The following is a 20,139-nucleotide window of genomic DNA, read 5'->3' on the forward strand; positions in this document are numbered from 1 at the left end:
TATCGTGACCTAGCGATACCACAAGAGAGGATGGATACCTAAATACAATCGACGCTCGAATCATGAGCACAGTATGGTTTCAGTTTCTTTGCACAAATTATGGTACGGTTTTGTTGTAGAACCGTGGCTCAACGTCGCTAGTGTCTAATGCTCAATGCTCCGAAGCAAAAACTACATAACTCAGTTTAGGCAGTGTAATAGCCCAGTTTGCTGAATCAACTGGAACCGGCGTTGTCGACGTTTGACAGCGCTTTAATAAACCGGGAAGCGTCTTTTTGACGGTTTCGATGCTCCAGTGTTGAAGGCAAGGACTAACCCTATCAGCTACCGACATTTTGTCACGGTCAGCTTTTACGGCTTTTTTAAACTAGGAGGATGATTTAATAATGATTGACTTGAAAGGGTTCTACAGAGGCTACGCGAAAAGTGCATTCTTCTCATAAGAGTAGACTACTCAAGAAATGCGGAAGAAATCCCTCATCGACGAAGTATCATCGAGACGATGGAGATTCCCAGGAGAAGGGTGAGTGATAGGAAGCGCGACTAGAAACTTATTCTATGATGGAAAATTGTTGGGTGCAAAACATTTCAAAGTATAACATCTAAGCGGTGCTGTCGTTACGTGTCGTTTCTATCCATTGGCAAATCGGTTCATTTCTGTGCTTTCTTGTATCCAATATGTTTGTTTAACTCGCAAGTGTCTGATCATATGACACTAGATCCTATTCTCAGCCGTAGTCTTCTAGTGATTTCCCGATTGACAGAGTAGACCGCTCGAAATTGAATACGACTGCCAAAAATGTGCGCTTCTAGCAATGGTAACGAACGGATAAGGTGTCCGACGTAGGCTTCTCGCTTGATGATTGTCTGTAGACAAATTAACCTGAAAGTAGGAACATTGAAGTTACTCATTCTATTTCTAGAAACTGAGCGGGTTCAGCGAAAAGCCGCTGTCCTCACTTTTGCCAGGATCAAAAATTGAGTGGTTGTAGTTTGCTACACTTTTATCTGTGCATACAGTAACTATTAAGACAAGCGACGTTTGAATGACACAGCCTTCCCAACCTCCGCTATGGTGGCTGGCTATGCACTGGAGGAAATTTCTTAATAGCTAGAATCGTGCCCAAAAAGATGCAACTTTGGGTATACTTGGAAATTCTGATCTATATTTGTTTAGACCATATAAACAACTAAATATCATTGAATTCATTAGTGGGTATAATATATCTGTGAGACAGGGGTTTAACCTATGAGAGTGTAAAAAATGTGTCTGGGTACAATCGTGCATCATATAAATACGGCTGGAATTGTATCATTGGTTCCCACAATACCATACGCCGTTACGTCGTATATGGTATAGAAACAGAATGACCACTATAATTTTTGGCATAAAGATCTCTTTTATACAAAATATTTTCCTCATTTGATTTAAAGTGAACGAAGATTTGAGTGTTGAAAAAAGCCGACCTATTCCCCTGAATAGCTTGAATGACTTGCAGAATCTCAAACTGTTTGACACAACGTCAATGTCTTCTTGCCTTATGGCCAGTTCTGATAGGGTACAATGTATATAGGTGCACTGTCAAGGTAATTAAGCTTTTGTGGATATCTGCGCCAAGTGCAAAACAAATCTATCAATGCATATCAGTTTATAGCATTTATGAATTCAACTCATAGGTGAAACCTTGACTTTATCTATTTCCACATAGAGAATGACTGCCATCTTTAATTCGCTCTCGACTTCAAAATGGAACAATTTCACTTGCGAGCACAAACTGTTTGAGATGCAATTAACTAGTATAGTTCTTAGAGTCATTCTCTACTCTAGTTTGAAGAACCTACACAAAGGCAGCTCTATTAAGGTCAGTTGTTTTTATTTGGTAATTTGTTTACCTACTTCTCTCTACTAGACAAATAGCTAAATAAAAAGACGATCAAGAAAATACTATTTTTTATTGATTTTCATAGTTTTTGGTTTTTTTTTTTAGCACCGTTTAAAATTAAGCAATACTAAACAACTGAATCATCATCGTTCTCAGGTAGGCTTGGTTAAGGACGACCGCGAGGCGAAATACATCGATAAGTATGTCGGGTGTTTGCAAGGCGTCCTTGTTGGGGATTGTCTCGGTGCTCCATTCGACTCGAACTTCGATGATTCACACGGGGCAGATGATTCATTCGATTATGACGTAACGACGTACCTCAACAACATCCGAACAAACAGCGTTTTGCCCGGTCCATCGGCCGGAAGAAATCACAGAGCCACTAAAGGTGCGTTTTTTTTAGTCGTATCATAAACACAGATTACCAAGTCGGTAGACGTCAGCACGCGGGTGCAGAGTAATGCAGTGGCAAAGAAACATAAGGGCACCACTATAACGAAAATGAGGGAACCGGAACTAAGACCTAAAGCCTTCGATCATTTCCGGGAAGAAGGCTGCGCGTTCGCCATTGTTAACAGCAAAGGCTACGGTCTTTCACCAATCACCGTACTTCCTTTGCTCTTTTGAACGAACCTTTTTCGTCTTTGCTACGCATTGTGTTCCGGAAAAGAGCTTCAATCCTTATTGATTAAGTGTCAGCATCGTTGGATCATGGCTACCGTCAATAGTAGCTCGTCGAAGCTTCGTCAGTCTCTCTCTGCAACGTTGAAGAACTCAACAGAAATAGCTTCTTGCGTTTTTGAGACACGAAATCATTGTCTGAGCAGGTTATCACGTCCTTGATCTTTTATTGAAGCTAATAGATTTGAAAAACACCAGCCATAAGGACAGCTTTAGAGCTCTCAATTATTTGATGGTTTTTTTATTATTGATATTACAGACGTATTTTAGGTTGGTGCAGTTAATCACTATCTGCGAAACGTCAACGAGTATATCGTAGCGTTAGCTATTAGATTTCTTTATTATTAGATAAGAGTAACTGCTTCTTACACTATGGCTTTGTGATATACCAATGCAGCTCCTACGTTAGATTGATAAGCTTTAAGTGACCGGTTTTAACAGCGGATGGAAATCAGATGACACGCTAAACCGCATTTGGAATAATCGTACTCAAAGCGCCAACAGCCTTTTGTGCAAATACGTCATTCCAGTGACGTCTACGCGGTAACTCGTTTCCTTGGTCTAAGTCTTTATCGAGCGACTACCGAAATAGTCACACAACATCGCTGGGTTCGGATACATTTAATGTTGTCTGCTAGCGGTAAAAGCATTTTGCCGACATAAAAGTCGACTGGACAGGAAATAGGTTTTCGATACTCTCATGTATCTAGCTAATGTGTTTTTTTTTTTATTTAATCATACGTGTCATACTTTATATATCATTTGAAATACATCTACACATGGCCTATATCGAAGATACATCGGACCAATAGATATATATGTTTGTAAGTGTTCATGTTATAGATACAGATGTAGCTAAAAACTTTTGTACTCTGTGGATGCAGCAATTAAAGTAAAAGTAGTCCATGATAGTCTGCTGTTTCCGATTTGAAAATTGTGTCTACTTTTCTCGAATCATCCGACCACACCTTTTCCAAGTTGATTGCATCCCTAGAGATAACCTAAAGACCCGATCGACTCAGGAAATAAAATACTAGTACCGAAGAAATCAAATGATGTTCCATTGTTTAAAGAATAAAATGCACGATGGTCATGATTAGAAATTTGTGTTTCTACTACATATTGTATATAGAACTAATTATTGTTTATAGTTTGCGATTTTCGTATGTCTTTGTTTATTACTTCCTGATCCGGTGGGACTAGTTTGGAGGAACAGGCAAATATCACCACCGCTTACGATCGGACAGCGTAATCCGCCGATCCTATTAGTAATTCCAAGGTGAACGCTACACATTATTTACATTGTACTTCAGATCAGGACATTTATTTTAACCGTCTCAGGCGAATCTGAGACGCTGAGCTAAAGTCGTATCAGTTGTTAATTATAGCGTTTAAATAACGATTATTCTGTAGGTCTCTAATGTAGGAGGAAACCTTTCGAGAAATGCCTATTTGTAAATAATTAGTGATAGAACTCAGGAAGCAATACATTATGAACGGCAATGCCCATTGAGGACCGCTGTTCACCGCTGAATTACCTGAACAAAACCTCAGCTGTGACAATCGTTCGTCTTGCGCACATATTACTTGCATATCCTGGTTAGGACATCATAATAAAAGCAGCACTAAGCAAACAGAACACTTTAGCAAGTAAATAAACCTGCATCAGGGTAGTTTCACATAGAAGGCTTCTCTCACTAGATAGAGAAGCATGTTCTAGAAACGCAATTGACCCGCGATTTTGGATTAAGACAAAATTCATATACGGATTTCTTACAAAGGAAGAGTAGTTATTGATCCATTTAAGCCAGGCTGTTACCAGTAACAACGACGACTCATTTAAACAGCTTACCTATTTGGTGCTGCAATGCGAAATTTGCGTCGATCGATTATTCCAGGCAGAGAGAGACCGAGAGGCCGCTGATTCGGGTCTCGCCAATCTGTGCAAAGAAAGGAGGTTATTATATCCTTATTATTTCAGGCGGCTCCGGACGTGGCTACTACTGTTACACGGACGTAACCGCCACTACCCTCTGTCTCGCTAAAAGTCTCATCCGAAAACGACGCTTCGAGCCTGCCGACATCGCTACAAGGCAAGTCGAAAGCAGGCCAACCTATAGCTTATACTGTGTCGCTTATACGAAGGGCGGTTGTCCTTCTCGACTTCTTGTGTGCGTGTTTGAAAGGACAGCAAATCTTACCCTCTTCGGCTAGGGCCCTCCGCTGGATCGTTAGAATATTGCGCCATTCGCATTACTCACAGGCTTTATCACTTCAGTAGACACCATTCCCTGTGGTTGTTAGTCTTGCTTGCTCTGAGCTTGTTAGATGAGTCTGTGAGCTGCTAGACATAGCACGCAGGGATGATGAGGCAATTATTATGTTACACAGGGCGTTGCCAGCTCGGCAAATTGATGAGTGCGCGGGTTTATGGAGGTAACAAGTTAGACAAGCTCAGCATATGTAGTAAAGTTCATTGGGACCGAACGGTGGGTATGCTCATGCATCGTAGGGGTTGGAGCATCCAACCAAAATATTTGGTAGAAAGAATTTACGTATAGCGAAGGCGGCGCCGTCGGCAGATTGAGTAGATTACAACGTCCAAGACAAACTAGCCCCTGCCTATTTGTTTCGAGCGTAACGGTGATCTCAATTGGCTTCTGTTAGCTAAAGTTTACTTACGGTATTCATTACCTAAAGCTAGATTTGCAGAAGAATTTTAGCTCGGGTGCAACGAGCTGAAGAGATGTTCCGATAATCGCATGACGACCTACGCCGTAGTAGATCAGAAGACTAACGAACTCCCCTATATACTAAACATCATTTACTACTTCCGATAGGCAAGGTGCTTAAAGCATGTCTGACTTAGGAGAAACTCCCTTATATAATTAGGTTTTGGATAAAAATACATTCGTATTAGATATATTCTCTATGAAGTCTATAAAGCTTCCATGTGACGAGTACCACAGAAGTATTGTTACTGAGATTTTTTAACTTTGTAGAGAAAACCGAAATTCCCGCATCGCAAGCCTATTTGAGAGAAATCTACTATTATTCCAGAAACAGCTACTAACTTCTACAGCACTATGACCCTGCAATACATTGAAGTAAAATTTATACATTGGGCTGTTATAAGCGAATCTGGCAAACTCTGACACTGAATAATTCTTGAGCTAGTTGGGCTATAATGGTGATTTTTTACTATTAGTTAATGGTACTACCCTTTTTCCTGATACACTTGTCTCAGTGCTCTGACAACTTCCGAACAGCGATATACCGGCCATTTTCGTTCCTATACGTAATTTCTTTATCTATGGTTTTTCGAAACAAATCTATAGTAGCATATTGCTGCCCATCAGCTGACCTTCTTAGGGCATGGAGACCCCTCTGATCACACGGACTTGAATCGACAGAATAAGGCGATTAAAACCAGCGGCGGATATTACTTGCTCAAGCCAAGAAACATTGCAGTGAGGTTTGGCGTTGCTGTCAGGGTAGTGCCTTCGACTGCCGTGCCGCCGGATTATATGTCTGCCAAGGATCGCGGGTTGCATTCATTGCTCTGGCAAGTATCCCTGGTGGTAGGAGATGCCCACGATGTCCAGTACAAGCACTACGATCACCTGTCATCAAACCTACTTGACACCACCAACGAACTCGATTTCTTTCGCAGACGACGCCATTCTCTTACGTGATCCCTTTCCAGCTGGCGGTATTGGCTGAACCGCCAATTGTTGCCAAACCGTTGTATGGCGGCCTTAGGCTCTAGGCAGGTTTTTTTGGTGATGAAAGCACATCACCCGCATAACTTGGAGTCAATGTATGAAGGACCATTTTAGCTCAATCTCCACATTTTCAGTATTTTGGTTATAATTTTGTCACCTGTGAAATATGAATTTTGGCCGACAAAGCTCTTAAACCCTACGCTTTGTATTCACGGAGAGCCTCCTCAATTGGTGCAATGCGTTCTTGCTTTTCGGGACCCGATATATGCTCACGTTTTTGCTAATATATAACACTTTTATTTTTGTTCTGGGAACGTTTACACACCATCCCTGTTTTATGCTTTTGCTTAAAGTCGCCTTGCCTAATGTTTTCACCAATCTTTGATCGATTTCCGAAACGTGGTGATTTTCGAGGGACAAAAACTTAACTACTGGGTATCGATTCTCAGAACTTGAAGATGTTTCTCTCCTTGATCTCATCTCTCCTAGAGTAAACTGGACCGGTTTTTACTGACGGGTTTTTTCTCGGCTTAAGTAGCCATACGACGATCGTCTATGTTGAATCCGTACTTCGGTGTCTATACATTGTTAACAAAGCCATTCGACAAGCCGTTTTGAATGGTCTACAGCTTTAACCACAAAAGTCATTGCTGAGCACTTTTGCTAGATGTACCGCGTTATTTCAGTCTTGAGTTATAATATGCTCTCGTTATTGAAGAAGCGATTATAGAAGCAGCTAATCTGGATGCTATCTAGTCAACAGGCTTTAATTTGCCAGGTGGTGTAGTACTCGTGTGGATGTTAGAAAGTCTATATCAGACTAAGACGCCGTGGGTTGGGAGTGGGATGTTTCAACTAAACGCGCATGTTTCCAAAGAGCTTTTAACTTATTACAGACTCTGCGCGTAACCTTTAAAACTCTCAGGATCCATTGTACTTCCCATAATCCCGTCATCGTACTATGACCTGGAAGAGATAGACTTGCCTGTACAATCTATTATTAGAATTTCAATACTTGTATCCATTTTTATCTAGCGCTGTTGTATGTTGGGCTAAATACTCCACTGGCTGTGTAATTTGACCATATTGCTGTTCTTTTTTTTTATAACCGTTTGTCGACATACTAGACCTAATTGCAGTTTTAATGAACATGCACCATCTATGAGAAGATGTGTTTATTGCTTTTGCGAACCTCCCCCTTAAAATGAAGTTTAAGGCCATTATCTATGGGTGGGCAGGAAGGTGTACATTTAGTTGAAATATATCGCGTGTCAGCATATGTTATTGGTAGAAGATCGTGTGACGACAGTCAGCATCACCACTCACATATTACACTCAACGTAACTGTACTTCTGCGCAGTTTCGTGATGGTACTGACGTGAAGAGTTGTCGAAGTACGATACGTCTCCTTGTACTACAACTATAATCGATCATAGTGCATATGCACCCCCTTCATCCTTCTTCTCCCTTCGACTTCCATCCAAATCCACGCATGTGTAGGTAAACTAGCTTTAGCCGTGAATAACCAGATCTACTCTGGACTTGCCTCTCACACCCGTTGGGTGTGCCTTTGCATCATTCGCCTCCAAGGCCATAAGCTATTGGCTTAGCTACTAGAGAAGCGCTTCATGTTCAAGTAGCGGATGCCGTATCGCTCAAGGCGCCATAGGACAACAGCCGGCGTTGCAGCTACATTAGTGCCAAGTTATATATCCCATTAAAAAGGTATATTGGAATACAACGAAATGTTACTACAGAGCGGGTATGAGCAAAAATTTGCCTATTCGTTCGCCTGCCACTGTTCTCTCCTGGACGACGTAACCTCTATCCATTTGTAGCGCGGCGGTCATTCAATAAAACGCCTGCAGCTTTACCTGCGACCCTGCTGCGCAACAAGTCTGGTGCGATTTCTTTCTATGTTAATAGAAGGCATAAACGAGCGTCGAGAGGGAGCGATCTAGGCAAGCCTGATGGAAGGCACTTACGGTCTCGTCGATTTTATGTATGGTATTTATTTATGGCCGCTGGCATTGCTTAGAGAATGAGAGGAACATTCTAACGAAACTGATGAAAATATTAGAAAAATAAGACTTGCCCTAACAATAGACGTTATTCAAAAAAAAAAACAGATCAGGTCAGTCTCGTGGCGGATGTACAGCGGTGACCTTCAGTGTTGGGTAATACGTATAGATATAGGTGTTCAGACTTTAGTAAATATCCTGTTAATATAGCAATAACGCTTGCAGCCTTGCAGCACAGACTCAGGTACAATTGTAGGTCAACTAGCTATTCAGGTAAGAAGAGTTCGCTATGCAGGGCGCTCAAACTTAGCAGAAGGAATAATCAGAGAAAAATCTTTACTACAACTAGACTTTTAACTGATCAGTATAATACGCCTTCATTTTAATGTGACTAAATCTAAATGCACGTAAACTCTAGCCGCATGATCTTCAATGGACGTAGGGCCGAGCAACAGAGGCAAATTTGTATCTTAAACGTAAGACGCGATGTGTGTTATTTCATTTGTAGTTTCTCGTCTTTAAACAAAAAAACTTTGTACAGTACCAACAAGACGCGTTGGGTAGCATTGCCTGATTTTGTTACTTCTGCGTTAGTCAGTTCTGTACATTTCTCTGCGCTCTGATGATAGATTTGTAGGGATGCTTGCCATGGAGTATATTTTGAAACATTATGAGTTTTGCCAAAATGTTTTGTAATTTTTGTGGGTAGAGAAATAACCTTTTGCGTTGTTTACTCTTAAGCGCACGCTTTTTTGTCTCCATATGCTGGATTCAGTCCTATTTTAATAAAATAGATTAATTAAGAAAAGGTATATCATTACTCTTATCGACCTATCTATCGACTTTACACTATCTGGTTACAGATTGACGAATGAGTACTTCGAAAATGAGTCACTTGACTCTGAGTATGGTGACGCCGTACGAGATGTCTTTCGAAAATGGAAACACGATGGAGTTCATGGAGACGAACGATTATATGGACCAGCTAGGCAACAGTTTGGCGGAATGGGCAGTTTTGGGAGCGGAGCTGCCATGCGAACCGCTCCAGTGGCCATATTCCTTAAAGACGACCTCGATGCTATGATTGAGGTAGCTGTGAAAACATTTTGACAAATATATAATGTTATCCTTTCTCATTCTTCTATACAAAAGTATATAGTTGGGCATGAACACTGAAAAAGAGATCTTATAAAACACAGGCGTAAAAGAGGAGTATTTTTGGCAACCGTTAAGCGCTTCCACAAGTGATTCCTAAGTATGGATCTTAAAACTTAGCTTTCAGCGATATATTGCCGGCGAGACCGATTCAGCTTCTTCAAACTGCATTACATAAGAAATCAATCGTAGACGCAAGGTTTTCTTGGTAGCAAAATACTATTCAATGATTACCCTGTTACAAGTTTCGCTCAAGTAGGCACACTTTCAGTGTCGTCGTGGCGTGGTTAGCAAAGAGAGTAATATTTTCTTATGTTGAAATTTAGTCAAGCTACGAGACTTCGGTCCTTGCGAGAGCGCCCGTTTTCTCTGGCAAGACTCTATCCCGTGTTTCAAACGGGACCCCCGCGAACAAGTAGATGTTCTCCGAGACACTCACGACGAAAAACGTACAGCAGCAGCTGGAATCCGGATCTGTCGCATTTCTCTATGTTTACTTTGAATATGATATCTATAACACACTTGTGCGTATATCGATTTAAATGTATTGGTCGACACTAGCAGCATACGGCGCCTTTTAGGTTAAGATACTGGCGTGAAAGAAATCATAGATGTTACATAATGGCACAGACGTGACTGCGTCGGCTGTCACACCTTAAACTTGTTTTCCTGTAGACGACAATCCTTCAGGCGAAAATGACTCACGCGCATCCTACCGGTATTTGTGCTGCCGTCCTGCACGCGCTAGCTTTGAGAGATGCGCTACTTGCAGAAAATTCAAACGAGGCCTTTTTTGATGGAGTGGTCCTATTTGATCAATTGATAGAACGGATGGAAGAGATCGAAGAGGAACTCGACGGTTTCCGGTTGGTTTTAAGAACTCTATTAGAAATATTAACCATTTTTTTTATTTGCTGAATATTTTAGACTTTTGAGGCTTGGGCTTTCTTTCAGACATGCGATGAGATACATAGAATAGTTCATAAAACTTTGTGGGTCAGCTAAGTACCACAAGACAACGAGATTTATATACTTCGATATGTAACTTTGTATTAAAGAATTTATTTTTTTTTATATCTGTTTAAAAGGAAAATAATGTGACAATCGAAAATACATCGCAAATACATAGCTCTAACAAACGATGTGGCTAAAAAAAATTGTCGGATTTCAAGGGTGTCTCTTTTATATGCATATATTTTCCATTCTTACTTAATACGTTTATCTAAACATTTTCTGCAGTTATGTATAGGACTAACGTTTAGAATTCTTTTAATTGCTGAGGCAGTCCTCTAACATACAAGCTGCACGCAGCTAGAAAGCTGCTGCTCGATGCGGCTTTTCCAGAGCATCCACCGGTTGAATCAGCTGATCTGGTGCGTCTTCTAGGAAATGATATGACTGCCCAGGGGTCTGTAGTGACTGCTCTCGCGTGTTACATCTTCGGCTGCCAGGAGAATGCCAATTTCAAACTTATCAACAAGGTTTGTCCAGCTAATGTTTAACACGAATAAGCTCTTTGCTTCCAACACAAGTACTTGACGTAAACTGACACAAACATACTGACATGCCCCCCAATACCTATAGACATGTTTTTATTGCGTATGCCGATCTTGGATAAGATTTCCTAACGTAGCCTGGCGCAGTGAGAAATCGAATCATAGTAAAAACCACACTTGGTTCTTTTATACATTTTTTTTGTGCAAAAAGATAATTCTGCTGGTTTTATCTTCTAGTTAGACATGTCTTAGTTAAGTAGATACATGTTTAAATGGGAGAAAGGGAAGTATGTGCTATTTCGTACATAAAGGATAGGTCATGTTCTATAGGGGACACCGTATGATTTGATTTGTCTACAGGTACATTGTCATGATAATAGAGTTATGCTAGCATCCAAAATGAAATGCTTCACCGCGATACCGGACGTAAAATACAAAGGTTAAGTCTTCTAAAATTGCCTTCTCCGAGAACTACACGTAGGCTCTTAAAAGACCATATGACTTAATACGTGACCGCAGTCATGGACATAGCTCGTTAAGCCTGTCTTGTGAAGGCCACACGTGTCGATGAGGTGTGTCTCTTACATATACATACATATATCAGCTAAAAATTCACTTTGTGCTTATAATGGGCTGAACAAATCTGCTTCAGTTGTCATAAGTCCATGAATGGATATATATGCGTTGGCATATGCTGATTAATCACAGTGGTTGGAGGTAAACAGAAAGATACTAACTAACAAAACAATATTGAATTCCGGTTAAAACGTAAGAGACCTATAATTCTCTGATGAGGCGAGTGTGACATATTCGTATCTCTCCATTGCAAACTAATCTTCCCTAGGAGTTGAAAGCCGTTTCAGGGTATACCACTAGGATAAACAAAGTTCAGTGGATTAATTGATGCTTATGGGCATAGGCCTAGGCAGCCTTTGAGTATGCCTCAACAATGTAAATAGTCACCATTAGTTCTGCTCGTTCATTACTTCGCTGGTTCCTGAACCCTTATATAGAGACCTATTACAATCGAGACCATACGAGGTTATAACATTAGAGCAAGATTCATTCAACACCGACTAGTCTTAGTCTTCATGCGTTTGTATATGTTGAATGTCCGCTCAACTCTATTAGACAGTGCTTTTTGCCTAATTAAAATGCTTATACGCAGAGTGGTGGTATCAGTTAATTTCTTGTTGGCGTTACCTATTCAGGCTTTACATGTTATATTTATCTGTGTCTCATTTTTTTTGATAAACGCTTTCAAGGTGGTCGCCAGAGGGTTTGTCGGCAAATGGTCCTGCTGGCAAGATTAGTTACAACTTTTACGTTGACAAGAGTGGTACAGGTCAGACATGAACGCACGAAGTACCAATCCAATTACGTGACAGAAATAGTTTAACCCTATTATTAAATCTAACTACTAGTCTATTATTTCCGACACAAACAGCCCATGCACTGTTTCCTCTAGTAAAACATCGGTTCGCTACGACGACGCGCGACGTAGCATCGATGCGAGCTGTTTCTGAGATCAGAATGATCTGACGAGCGTTTAACCGGTGCGTACAACTGTGTGGATAGCGTAGCCGATATCTACTCGGGGTAACCGTACCACTTAGGTTCAGAAAAATCCTCGATTTACTTTGTACAACGAGTACAGAGCCGGCTTTGACAAGGGGGATCCAGTGAAATGAGACAGATATTGTTACCGAGACTATGCTATGCAGTTTGAAAATAGTTACTTTTCTTTCTTAACTTTCTAACAGACGATTATCTTTGATACAAGTTCCACGTTTATTTTTCCTTAGTTACTAGCTCGTCGCTCCGTAAGCTATCGTCAGCTGTTTGAATCTTCTTTTGCCTGTGCCTAGTGCGTTGTGATTAACATGTTCGATGTATATGGTTCCTCTTCAATGCGCGCTCTGTATTTTATGTAGTTTCTATATCTATTTTCAATTCTAGTGCGAATCTGAGCAGGCGAGACATATGTGATAGCATGTAGAAACCTCGAAGAAAGCTGAAATCGCGGGTGGGCTTCAGTGTTGTCTTCGCGTAGAAGTGCGTACGAAAAAGGAGAAATTCAAAAAACGTCTTAAAATAGCAAAGCAATCCGATTGCGGTAACCGATGGTATGTGTCTTACCAGTCGCAAACTGGACCCTCTCCGGGTTACCGCCACTCCGTAATTCGAATTTCTATTTCGGCTATTTTTCCTTTTGTGCAGTGCCTATTGGCCGATCACTCTCCATGCCTGTAGTCAAGCGAGAAAGCCAGGGAAAGCAAGAAACAAAACTCTAATACAGAAAATAAGAAGCTAGCTCGATAGAACACGTTTTCGACATCCAACGTATAATAACAAAGTTAGAAATTTGCGTTCCGTATCTCCACTTCGTACATTCCTTTACAGCAGCTCCCTCGTGGCACTGCAAACTGGCTGACCCTTCCGAGAACAGCCGTATAAACCAGTTTTTCGAGGCTGGCAACGTCAGCAGAAAGCTGTCGGGTAAATAGTTGAAAAAATGAACCGTGCACTAACAAATCCCACTGCTGTAAAGGATGTTGGCGACATCAACTATGGTGGTAGAAATGTCTACATCGATCCTCCCGTCGGTTTTGTTGGCAAAGTAGGTGTTTGGTAGACGATAGTCCCGTGATAGCTTAGTGGATAACGTATTTGTTTGCTAATTTTAGGAATACTTGGTGATCGAAGTCCGAAAGCCGGTCATAGACTGACCTCATTTCATGTCTGGGGGTCAGCCATCTAATAAAATGACAAATGGCGATACCGGTCGTAAAACTCGAAACATACTAACAAGTAGCACGAAACTCAAAGACTTCTTAAATTTATGCCGTATCTGAAGGTAGCTCAACGAACAGACCGATTCCGCATTCATTTAATGGTGTCAATATATTTTATATGAAAATTTTAAACAGCGAAATGATATAGAAATTTGGGAATTATGTGACTGTTCGAATATTAATATTAAATATGCAGCTTCCTATTGCAGAGTGTCTAAAAAAAATAAGACTAACGGTGATGAACGCTAAAGTTAAGTTCCTATGTCATTGTATTTTACCGATCTCATTAGAGGAATGATCACACACTTGAAAGTGTGTTTGTTCGTTTGCTTACGAGAGCATGCACTTTTGGTAGAGATGATCGTACCACTGGTGCGTCACACGCAGATACGACATCGACTGTCGACTGAAGTAACAAGCGCGCCAGCTCTAGTAAAAAGGCCACCTATTCGAGTTTCAAACCATAAGCATAAAGCCCGTGTAAAAACCTTGAGGTCCATCCAAGAGGCATACTCCTCTGAAATTTGTGAATGCAATTAATATTAACATGAAAAATTTGATTTGTCAGATAGCTTCCAATCGATTGTATGGGGCAGGGATCTGCTTCTCCGTTTTAATAAGCTTTACAAGTAATAACTCTTAATTAACTTGGCCAAAAACCTTAGAAAAGTTAAAGTAGATGCCGTCAAATTTTATCTGGTGGCTTTAAAATAATTCCCAATCTTGGGTCATTGTACGAAGCCCTGTGATCGTAAATCTGTCCTTGGCAAATCCACGTTGATGAGCGCCAGGAGGCAGTCTTGAAGCTAAGTAAACAACAATATAGTCAATTACCGTTTTTTCTTAAACTAAGCAGGCTATTGACCCTTGACCTGCTGGATAATATTTTTCCGTTCAGGTTTACATTTTCTTCATGGACTGATGTAACTATTGGAACATCGAAAAATTGAAAACAAGTCGCTTCTTGCAGGTTCGCGTCATTATTATGCATAGGGGCTCGATAAGAGGGTATACAATGTTTTTAGGGAAGACAGGGGAATTCTTTTCAGGATTTAACTACATTTGGTTGGAAGTTCTTTAAGTTCTCGAGGAAATTTAGGCACTGTTTGACCTCAGAAGGCTCCACTAGTTCGGCGACTACTTCAAATGAAACGCTGTAGTAAGTGCAGTGAGCGGATGAGTCAATCACAGACGAATTGTCAATAATACAGGAACTGATATGAATACAAAATTGAGGATTATTCCGCCTTTCCTGGTAATGGCTTCAGCGTCAAACTTGACCGGGTAGGTTATGATTTCAACAACCTGGAAAAGTTTATTGGGTACACAAACATTTACAAAGGTGGATTTGGAGAAGAGTTGTCACTGACCGCTGTCGATAACCAACCGATGTTAGAGAGGTTGATGTGCCCACATGTAAGTTCAGGTTTAATAATATCTTACGTCCGGTTGAATAAATCTGAAAACTTTTTGATCTTATAAGTCCACAACAGGCCATCAACACTATTGGATGCGGGTATCACAGTCAAGAATGCAGTATTTAAAGGTCTTTTTAACAAGTATTAGTACCCCCCCCCCCCCCTTTGAACGGCAATCTCGTTGAAGTATCCAAAGACGACTATCAGACAATAATAGCTGTATGTCAAAAATACTGTTGCGTATTAAAATTTCCGTAATATCATAATAATATCAGGATTGTCAAATTTTTTGGCTTGGGAAACCGTTATGCGTTACGATTCAAAAAAAAGCAAAAAATAAAAAAAAATACTATTACAACAGTAAAAGTTCATTGACGTTTAATCGAGCGTCTGCAAAAGATCGCAAACCAAGGTTTTAAAGGTTAGGGGCTCAAACGGCTTACGCAGCCATGCAGAACTAATATTGCAGGATTTGCACCTACTAAAATCGTTTTTCCGCCCAAGCTTCACTTCCTCATTTAGACCCGAATCTTTATTAACAGTACTAAGGGCCGATGGGAACTATCTCAAATATTTACCGAATTAGCTGGCCAGAGTTACTCTCTCGATGTTTTTCTCCGAACAGCCTGCGAACTTGGATTTGTAGCGACATTGTTTGCCTGCTCCGTACCAAGTTTGGCTCTCCTCAGTCTTCCCGGCCATCGTTTCTCTCCCACGACTTCTGCATCCATGGTCAAGGTGATCCCCAGCCGCATACGAAATGTATGAATCGCTTTATGTCGCCTTCTGACACATCCGGAGTGGCGCTACCGCTGGGGTCGTAACCGCGAGTCCCTTTCGCTGCCGCCTTTATTTTTGCTGCTGGTCTGGCTTCTTCATAAAAAGGGCAAATTATTGCAGTGTGTGTGTTATATCGCCATCTACACCCAAATTGCATTGATTCATATTTCTAACGGAGCTTTACCGAGTCTGAAGGGGTAGACTTGAAAGTCTCCATGTCCTTATAAGCTGTGTAAGAAAATAATCGATCTCTACCCCGGCGGCAATCTAACTATTTCTGAATATCTCGTATATAAGATCTTACTTGACATATGGGCCCGAACCGCTCCTTGGGATAGCTGCTCACTCGTTCTGCCACTATGCTACTGTGGCATTCTTTTCCTCGTCGTTTATCTTTGGCGTTCTACCTTTCTTATCTGATAGCCGTTTTACCCTCTTCGACCTTTCGTTGACCGAAGGTTTCCGCTAAGAGCAGCCCAGTAGCTGCACTGATCGTGGTAAAACATGGTAATTGAAGTGAATGGCATTAGATTTTGTATCGCTTTTACGAACTGTCACCCACAGAAACATTGAATCCTTTTTGAAACAGCGCCTGCAACGATCCATCAGTCGTCTTCATGTAATTTCGTAGAAAAGTGCTTCAAGACGTATTCATGACAACTTGGAAAAAATAGACTTTTAGGTAAGCACCCATATCTCGGCGCAAATAAGTGAAATTTTCAACCTGGTCACAGAGATAATGAACGGCAAGTTGATTTCAGCGAAAATACATGATATTAGTCAATCCTGCGTGAAGCATAACTATAACATGTCGGTCCGCCGTCGACTGTAGGTGATTGTCGCCACCTAGTTTTATTACATCGGAGATACGTAAACCGCCTTCGGTTGGTAAAACCCAAGAAGACAATTTCGTATCGTTACGACGATGACCTTCCAAGGTTCGAATCAACGCAAATTACAACGACTTTGTTACGTCGTCTATCCATAACACTGGGTCGATGCATCAGTTACCAGAGGTGCGCAGTGCTCAACAATAATTCTATTAAAAGTGCCTTCGTCGACATGTTTAAGAGATGTCTAAGGCAGTAACTGACGTAAACATTTACTATTTAGAATAGGGCTTTGTCTAGTGACAAAGTTAAATTGGTCGGAAGTGAATTATTGATCTTTTTTTTACTCTATTCTTTTCATCTACAAATGCCGCCTTGTGCTAGACTATCGTTCATTAAAGTGTTAACTTTTGCTTACAAGGTTTTACCGTATAAATACAGATATCGACGAGAAATATCGAACGGTTAGCATGTTTAATCTGTTTGCTCAACTTTCGAAGTTACGAAAATTGCACTGTTTATCTATATATTAGATTCTTTAGTATAGAAGCTAAAATTCCAAATGGTCGTACGAGCCATTCTAGCAGCTCGTACAGGCTGCGCAAAGCAAACAAAATAACATTTGCTAGATTCCAAGATCCTTTGTCATTTATCATTTCTGAATAACGTGCACGGCGTAAAGCATTAGTACCAACTCGCTAAATAAATGCGCTGAAAAGGGTGCTACGAACTCGGCCAGGGTAATCTGTATGTACTGTTTTTGCAATCACCTCGAAATGTAACACTTCCAGGACACGCGAAACTGGCAGGAAATTGCAGGTGCTGCGTCTGATCGATATTCTGATTAGCTCACTTGTACCAGTTGCGGCTGATTTGATTACACCGAAAACCTTTACATTACAATCGAACACATCACGACTTAGGAAGGGTAAACAAGAAAGGGTGTTACTCAGAAAATGTTAGACACAGACGAGAAAAAGGAATGGTGTAGTAATTATTGTAAGGGACAAGTTGGGCTTCAGAGACCGAAGTAACGTTATTGTGTAATGTAATACTTCAGTCGGACAACGCATTCATGCGGACGCTGGAAGCAGCACTTCGTTGTGGAGGGGACGCTGATACGATAGCTTCAATGGCCTGCTCTTTAGTTGGAGCTCGCAAAGGCGCCAGGATTATTCCAGCCATTGTCCTTCGTCAATGCCAGGCTGTAGAGACTGTGACTAAGGTATAACCATTTGACGTTTCTTTTTACATTCGTCGTCATAATGTGTGATACCGCCAATTTTGTTCAAGTAAACAACAGATATTAAGATGTGTAACCCCACCCGAACAGTTAGATGATACAGAATCTATATAACTTGTCAGGCATACGTTTTTATAAGGTAAATGGTATATATATATATATATATATATATATATAGCACTAAGAAAAAGTTTTCCAGTAGAACAGGATAGAGCAGAACCGGGTACGAACATCACCGTATCAACATGCGGGTTACGCATGGTTCTCGTTCGGAGAAGCGCAGTGAATCTCATAAACGCAGTTCTCTGCTTACTCAGCGCTAACTCCATAATCCAACGCAATGAAAGTAATAATTTTAAAATCATTCAAACCGTATGTCATAACATTTTTCAATTAATTTTGTTTTTAATTGGTCCGTGTAAACGCGCGCCATTTTTTTAAACGTTTGATTCGCTATTTATTAAGTAAATTTTTTTTTGATATTGTTTAATTTATTACGTTTTTACAAAGCGCTTTTTCTGTCAGCATCGCGCTGCTTTGTGCGCAAAAAACACATGCTTCAAAGTGAGCGTTAGGTTTGCGACCATAAGCGTTACCACTGCATAGAACGCCGCTGTCATTTGTTTGGATGGATTGTTTAGTTCATTGGAGTTTTTGATAAGTTCTTTCACAGTATTAGATCTTTTTTGAAAACTTGTTCCGCGATTTGGCCTATGCGCTCAACTTGGCCATATATATCTTGGATAGCTTTACTATACTTAACCATTTATGTTATTCATTCTAGATTGCTGAAATTTTCGCTACGGATTCCACGTTCGCCTGCGATTTATGATGCCTCTGAAAAATTCTACTGGACATCTGTTGTAAATAAACTGTGCAAATTTAAAGCCACTTTTTGCAACCTTCATTTGTTGCCTCTGTAGTACATCTGAATATAATGGTAAAGGTGAAATTTCTTTGTTGATAAACTAGCTTATGCGTCATATCACCCTATAGGCACACAAAGGGTCCTTTAAATTCCTACCTTCTCTAAACCGCGGGGTTTTCTTCCGTTACTGACCCATACACTGCGATAATATTTATGAAGTCAGCTTAAATCCTAATAAGAACAGTCACTATCAACTCTACGCTAAAGTTATCTGAATTGAAAGGGATTTTCACTTTTAGCTAGTTTTAATTTCAAGTTACTCTCGAGTAACTCATACACAGTCAAAATTGATTTCTAAGTAAGCTCAATATGAAGTCATATCGATTAGATTCCACGTTTAGAGCTTCTGACAAAAATATATAAACATCCAATAAAGAAAATAACAGGAAATCGAAACTCGACAACGCAGTTCTTCTTAAGAATAAAAAAAAAAAAACTATTAGAATCTTTTATATATCCTTAATACTACCTTTATTTATAAAGGTAGTATTTACACACTATTTAATAGCGGAGAAATCTGCGTTTTTACAGGTTAGACGACAAATTTATATCACCATTTCGAGCATATAGCACCAAAGCTTGAACGTTATTTAAGTTTTTCAAACACCTTAAATGATATCACAGGTGACCTCGTTTATATTTTTGATGACAGTGTAAATATGTCCAGTGACCACGTTACGTATTTTAATTAACGTTACGGATTGAATCGTTTGCTTAGAAAATGTAAAAAGTTCATGGAAAATGATCGCTTAGTTAGTAAAAGTTGACAGAACTATAATACTTGTGTAACTGCATTATTCTGCTAACTTTACTGTCAAGCGAGGGTATCTGTCGTCGTCTACTAGAGATTACATAGTTAATATCACCTGCTTGACTATTCATAATACTAAAACAGTAGTTTGTTTCATGATTCTGCAAGCGAAGTATACAGATCTTGTAAATGACGAAGCTTAATCTAACCTGGGGCCTACTGGTATTCCTGTTTTACGCCGTTTTCGGCTTTGAAGCAAAAGCCAATCATGAAAAGCTGATTGTTCGTAAGTACCACGGACTCGCTAGAAGTTTACCGCTGTAGACTTTGAATCAATGACAGGTTCCGATATACACAAGACGAAACAAAACGTTAACAACTTAGTGGAAGTTAAAATTCCATGCCAATGATACGGGCTCCTAGAAACATAGTT

At 40.3% G+C, this 20,139-nt stretch overlaps 2 protein-coding genes and 1 long non-coding RNA gene across 11 annotated transcripts in view; 2 read left to right on the top strand and 1 right to left on the bottom strand.

Moving 5' to 3' along the window:
• On the top strand, positions 1 to 18,918 carry LOC111271447 (ADP-ribosylhydrolase ARH3). Of its 3 annotated transcripts, XR_002686870.2 has the most exons (9): positions 1 to 523; positions 2,040 to 2,271; positions 4,546 to 4,657; positions 9,174 to 9,399; positions 10,141 to 10,331; positions 10,751 to 10,946; positions 17,845 to 18,009; positions 18,230 to 18,373; positions 18,812 to 18,918. XR_002686870.2 is itself a non-coding variant. In XM_086972918.1 (8 exons), exons 1-8 carry the CDS (start codon positions 503 to 505, stop codon positions 18,311 to 18,313), a joined length of 1,227 nt encoding a protein of 408 aa, XP_086829044.1. In that variant the 5' UTR covers positions 1 to 502; the 3' UTR covers positions 18,314 to 18,918. The 3 variants fall into 3 exon arrangements, 2 of the variants coding, with proteins under 2 accessions (XP_086829044.1, XP_022707979.1); XM_086972918.1 differs by having other exon boundaries at positions 18,230 to 18,918; XM_022852244.2 differs by lacking the exon at positions 18,230 to 18,373.
• LOC111271452 (uncharacterized) overlaps positions 14,718 to 20,139 on the bottom strand; it is a 6,216-nt gene continuing 794 nt past the window's right edge. The window contains exons 1-4 of one of the 3 annotated variants that reach the window (XR_002686872.1): positions 17,555 to 17,838; positions 16,259 to 16,546; positions 15,753 to 16,047; positions 14,718 to 15,061 (exon numbers count right to left, since the gene is read on the bottom strand). This is a non-coding gene — a long non-coding RNA (uncharacterized LOC111271452). Of the gene's footprint in view, positions 15,062 to 15,752; positions 16,048 to 16,258; positions 16,547 to 17,479; positions 17,839 to 20,139 lie in introns of those variants that run through there. The other 2 variants (XR_002686871.1, XR_015315319.1) reach the window with 2 other exon arrangements.
• Positions 19,070 to 20,139, top strand: part of LOC111271445 (uncharacterized) — a 9,067-nt gene continuing 7,997 nt past the window's right edge. For 2 of the 5 annotated variants that reach the window (XM_022852232.2, XM_022852235.2), the window contains exon 1: positions 19,460 to 19,992. In XM_022852232.2, coding sequence (XP_022707967.1) covers positions 19,896 to 19,992 — 97 coding nt within the window. In that variant the 5' untranslated portion in view covers positions 19,460 to 19,895. Of the gene's footprint in view, positions 19,993 to 20,139 lie in introns of all 5 variants that reach the window. The other 3 variants (XM_022852234.2, XM_022852233.2, XM_086972916.1) reach the window with 3 other exon arrangements.

This window comes from Varroa jacobsoni, unplaced genomic scaffold (genome assembly GCF_002532875.2).
Source record: "Varroa jacobsoni isolate VJ856 unplaced genomic scaffold, vjacob_1.0 contig00627, whole genome shotgun sequence".
NCBI lineage: Eukaryota > Metazoa > Arthropoda > Arachnida > Mesostigmata > Varroidae > Varroa > Varroa jacobsoni.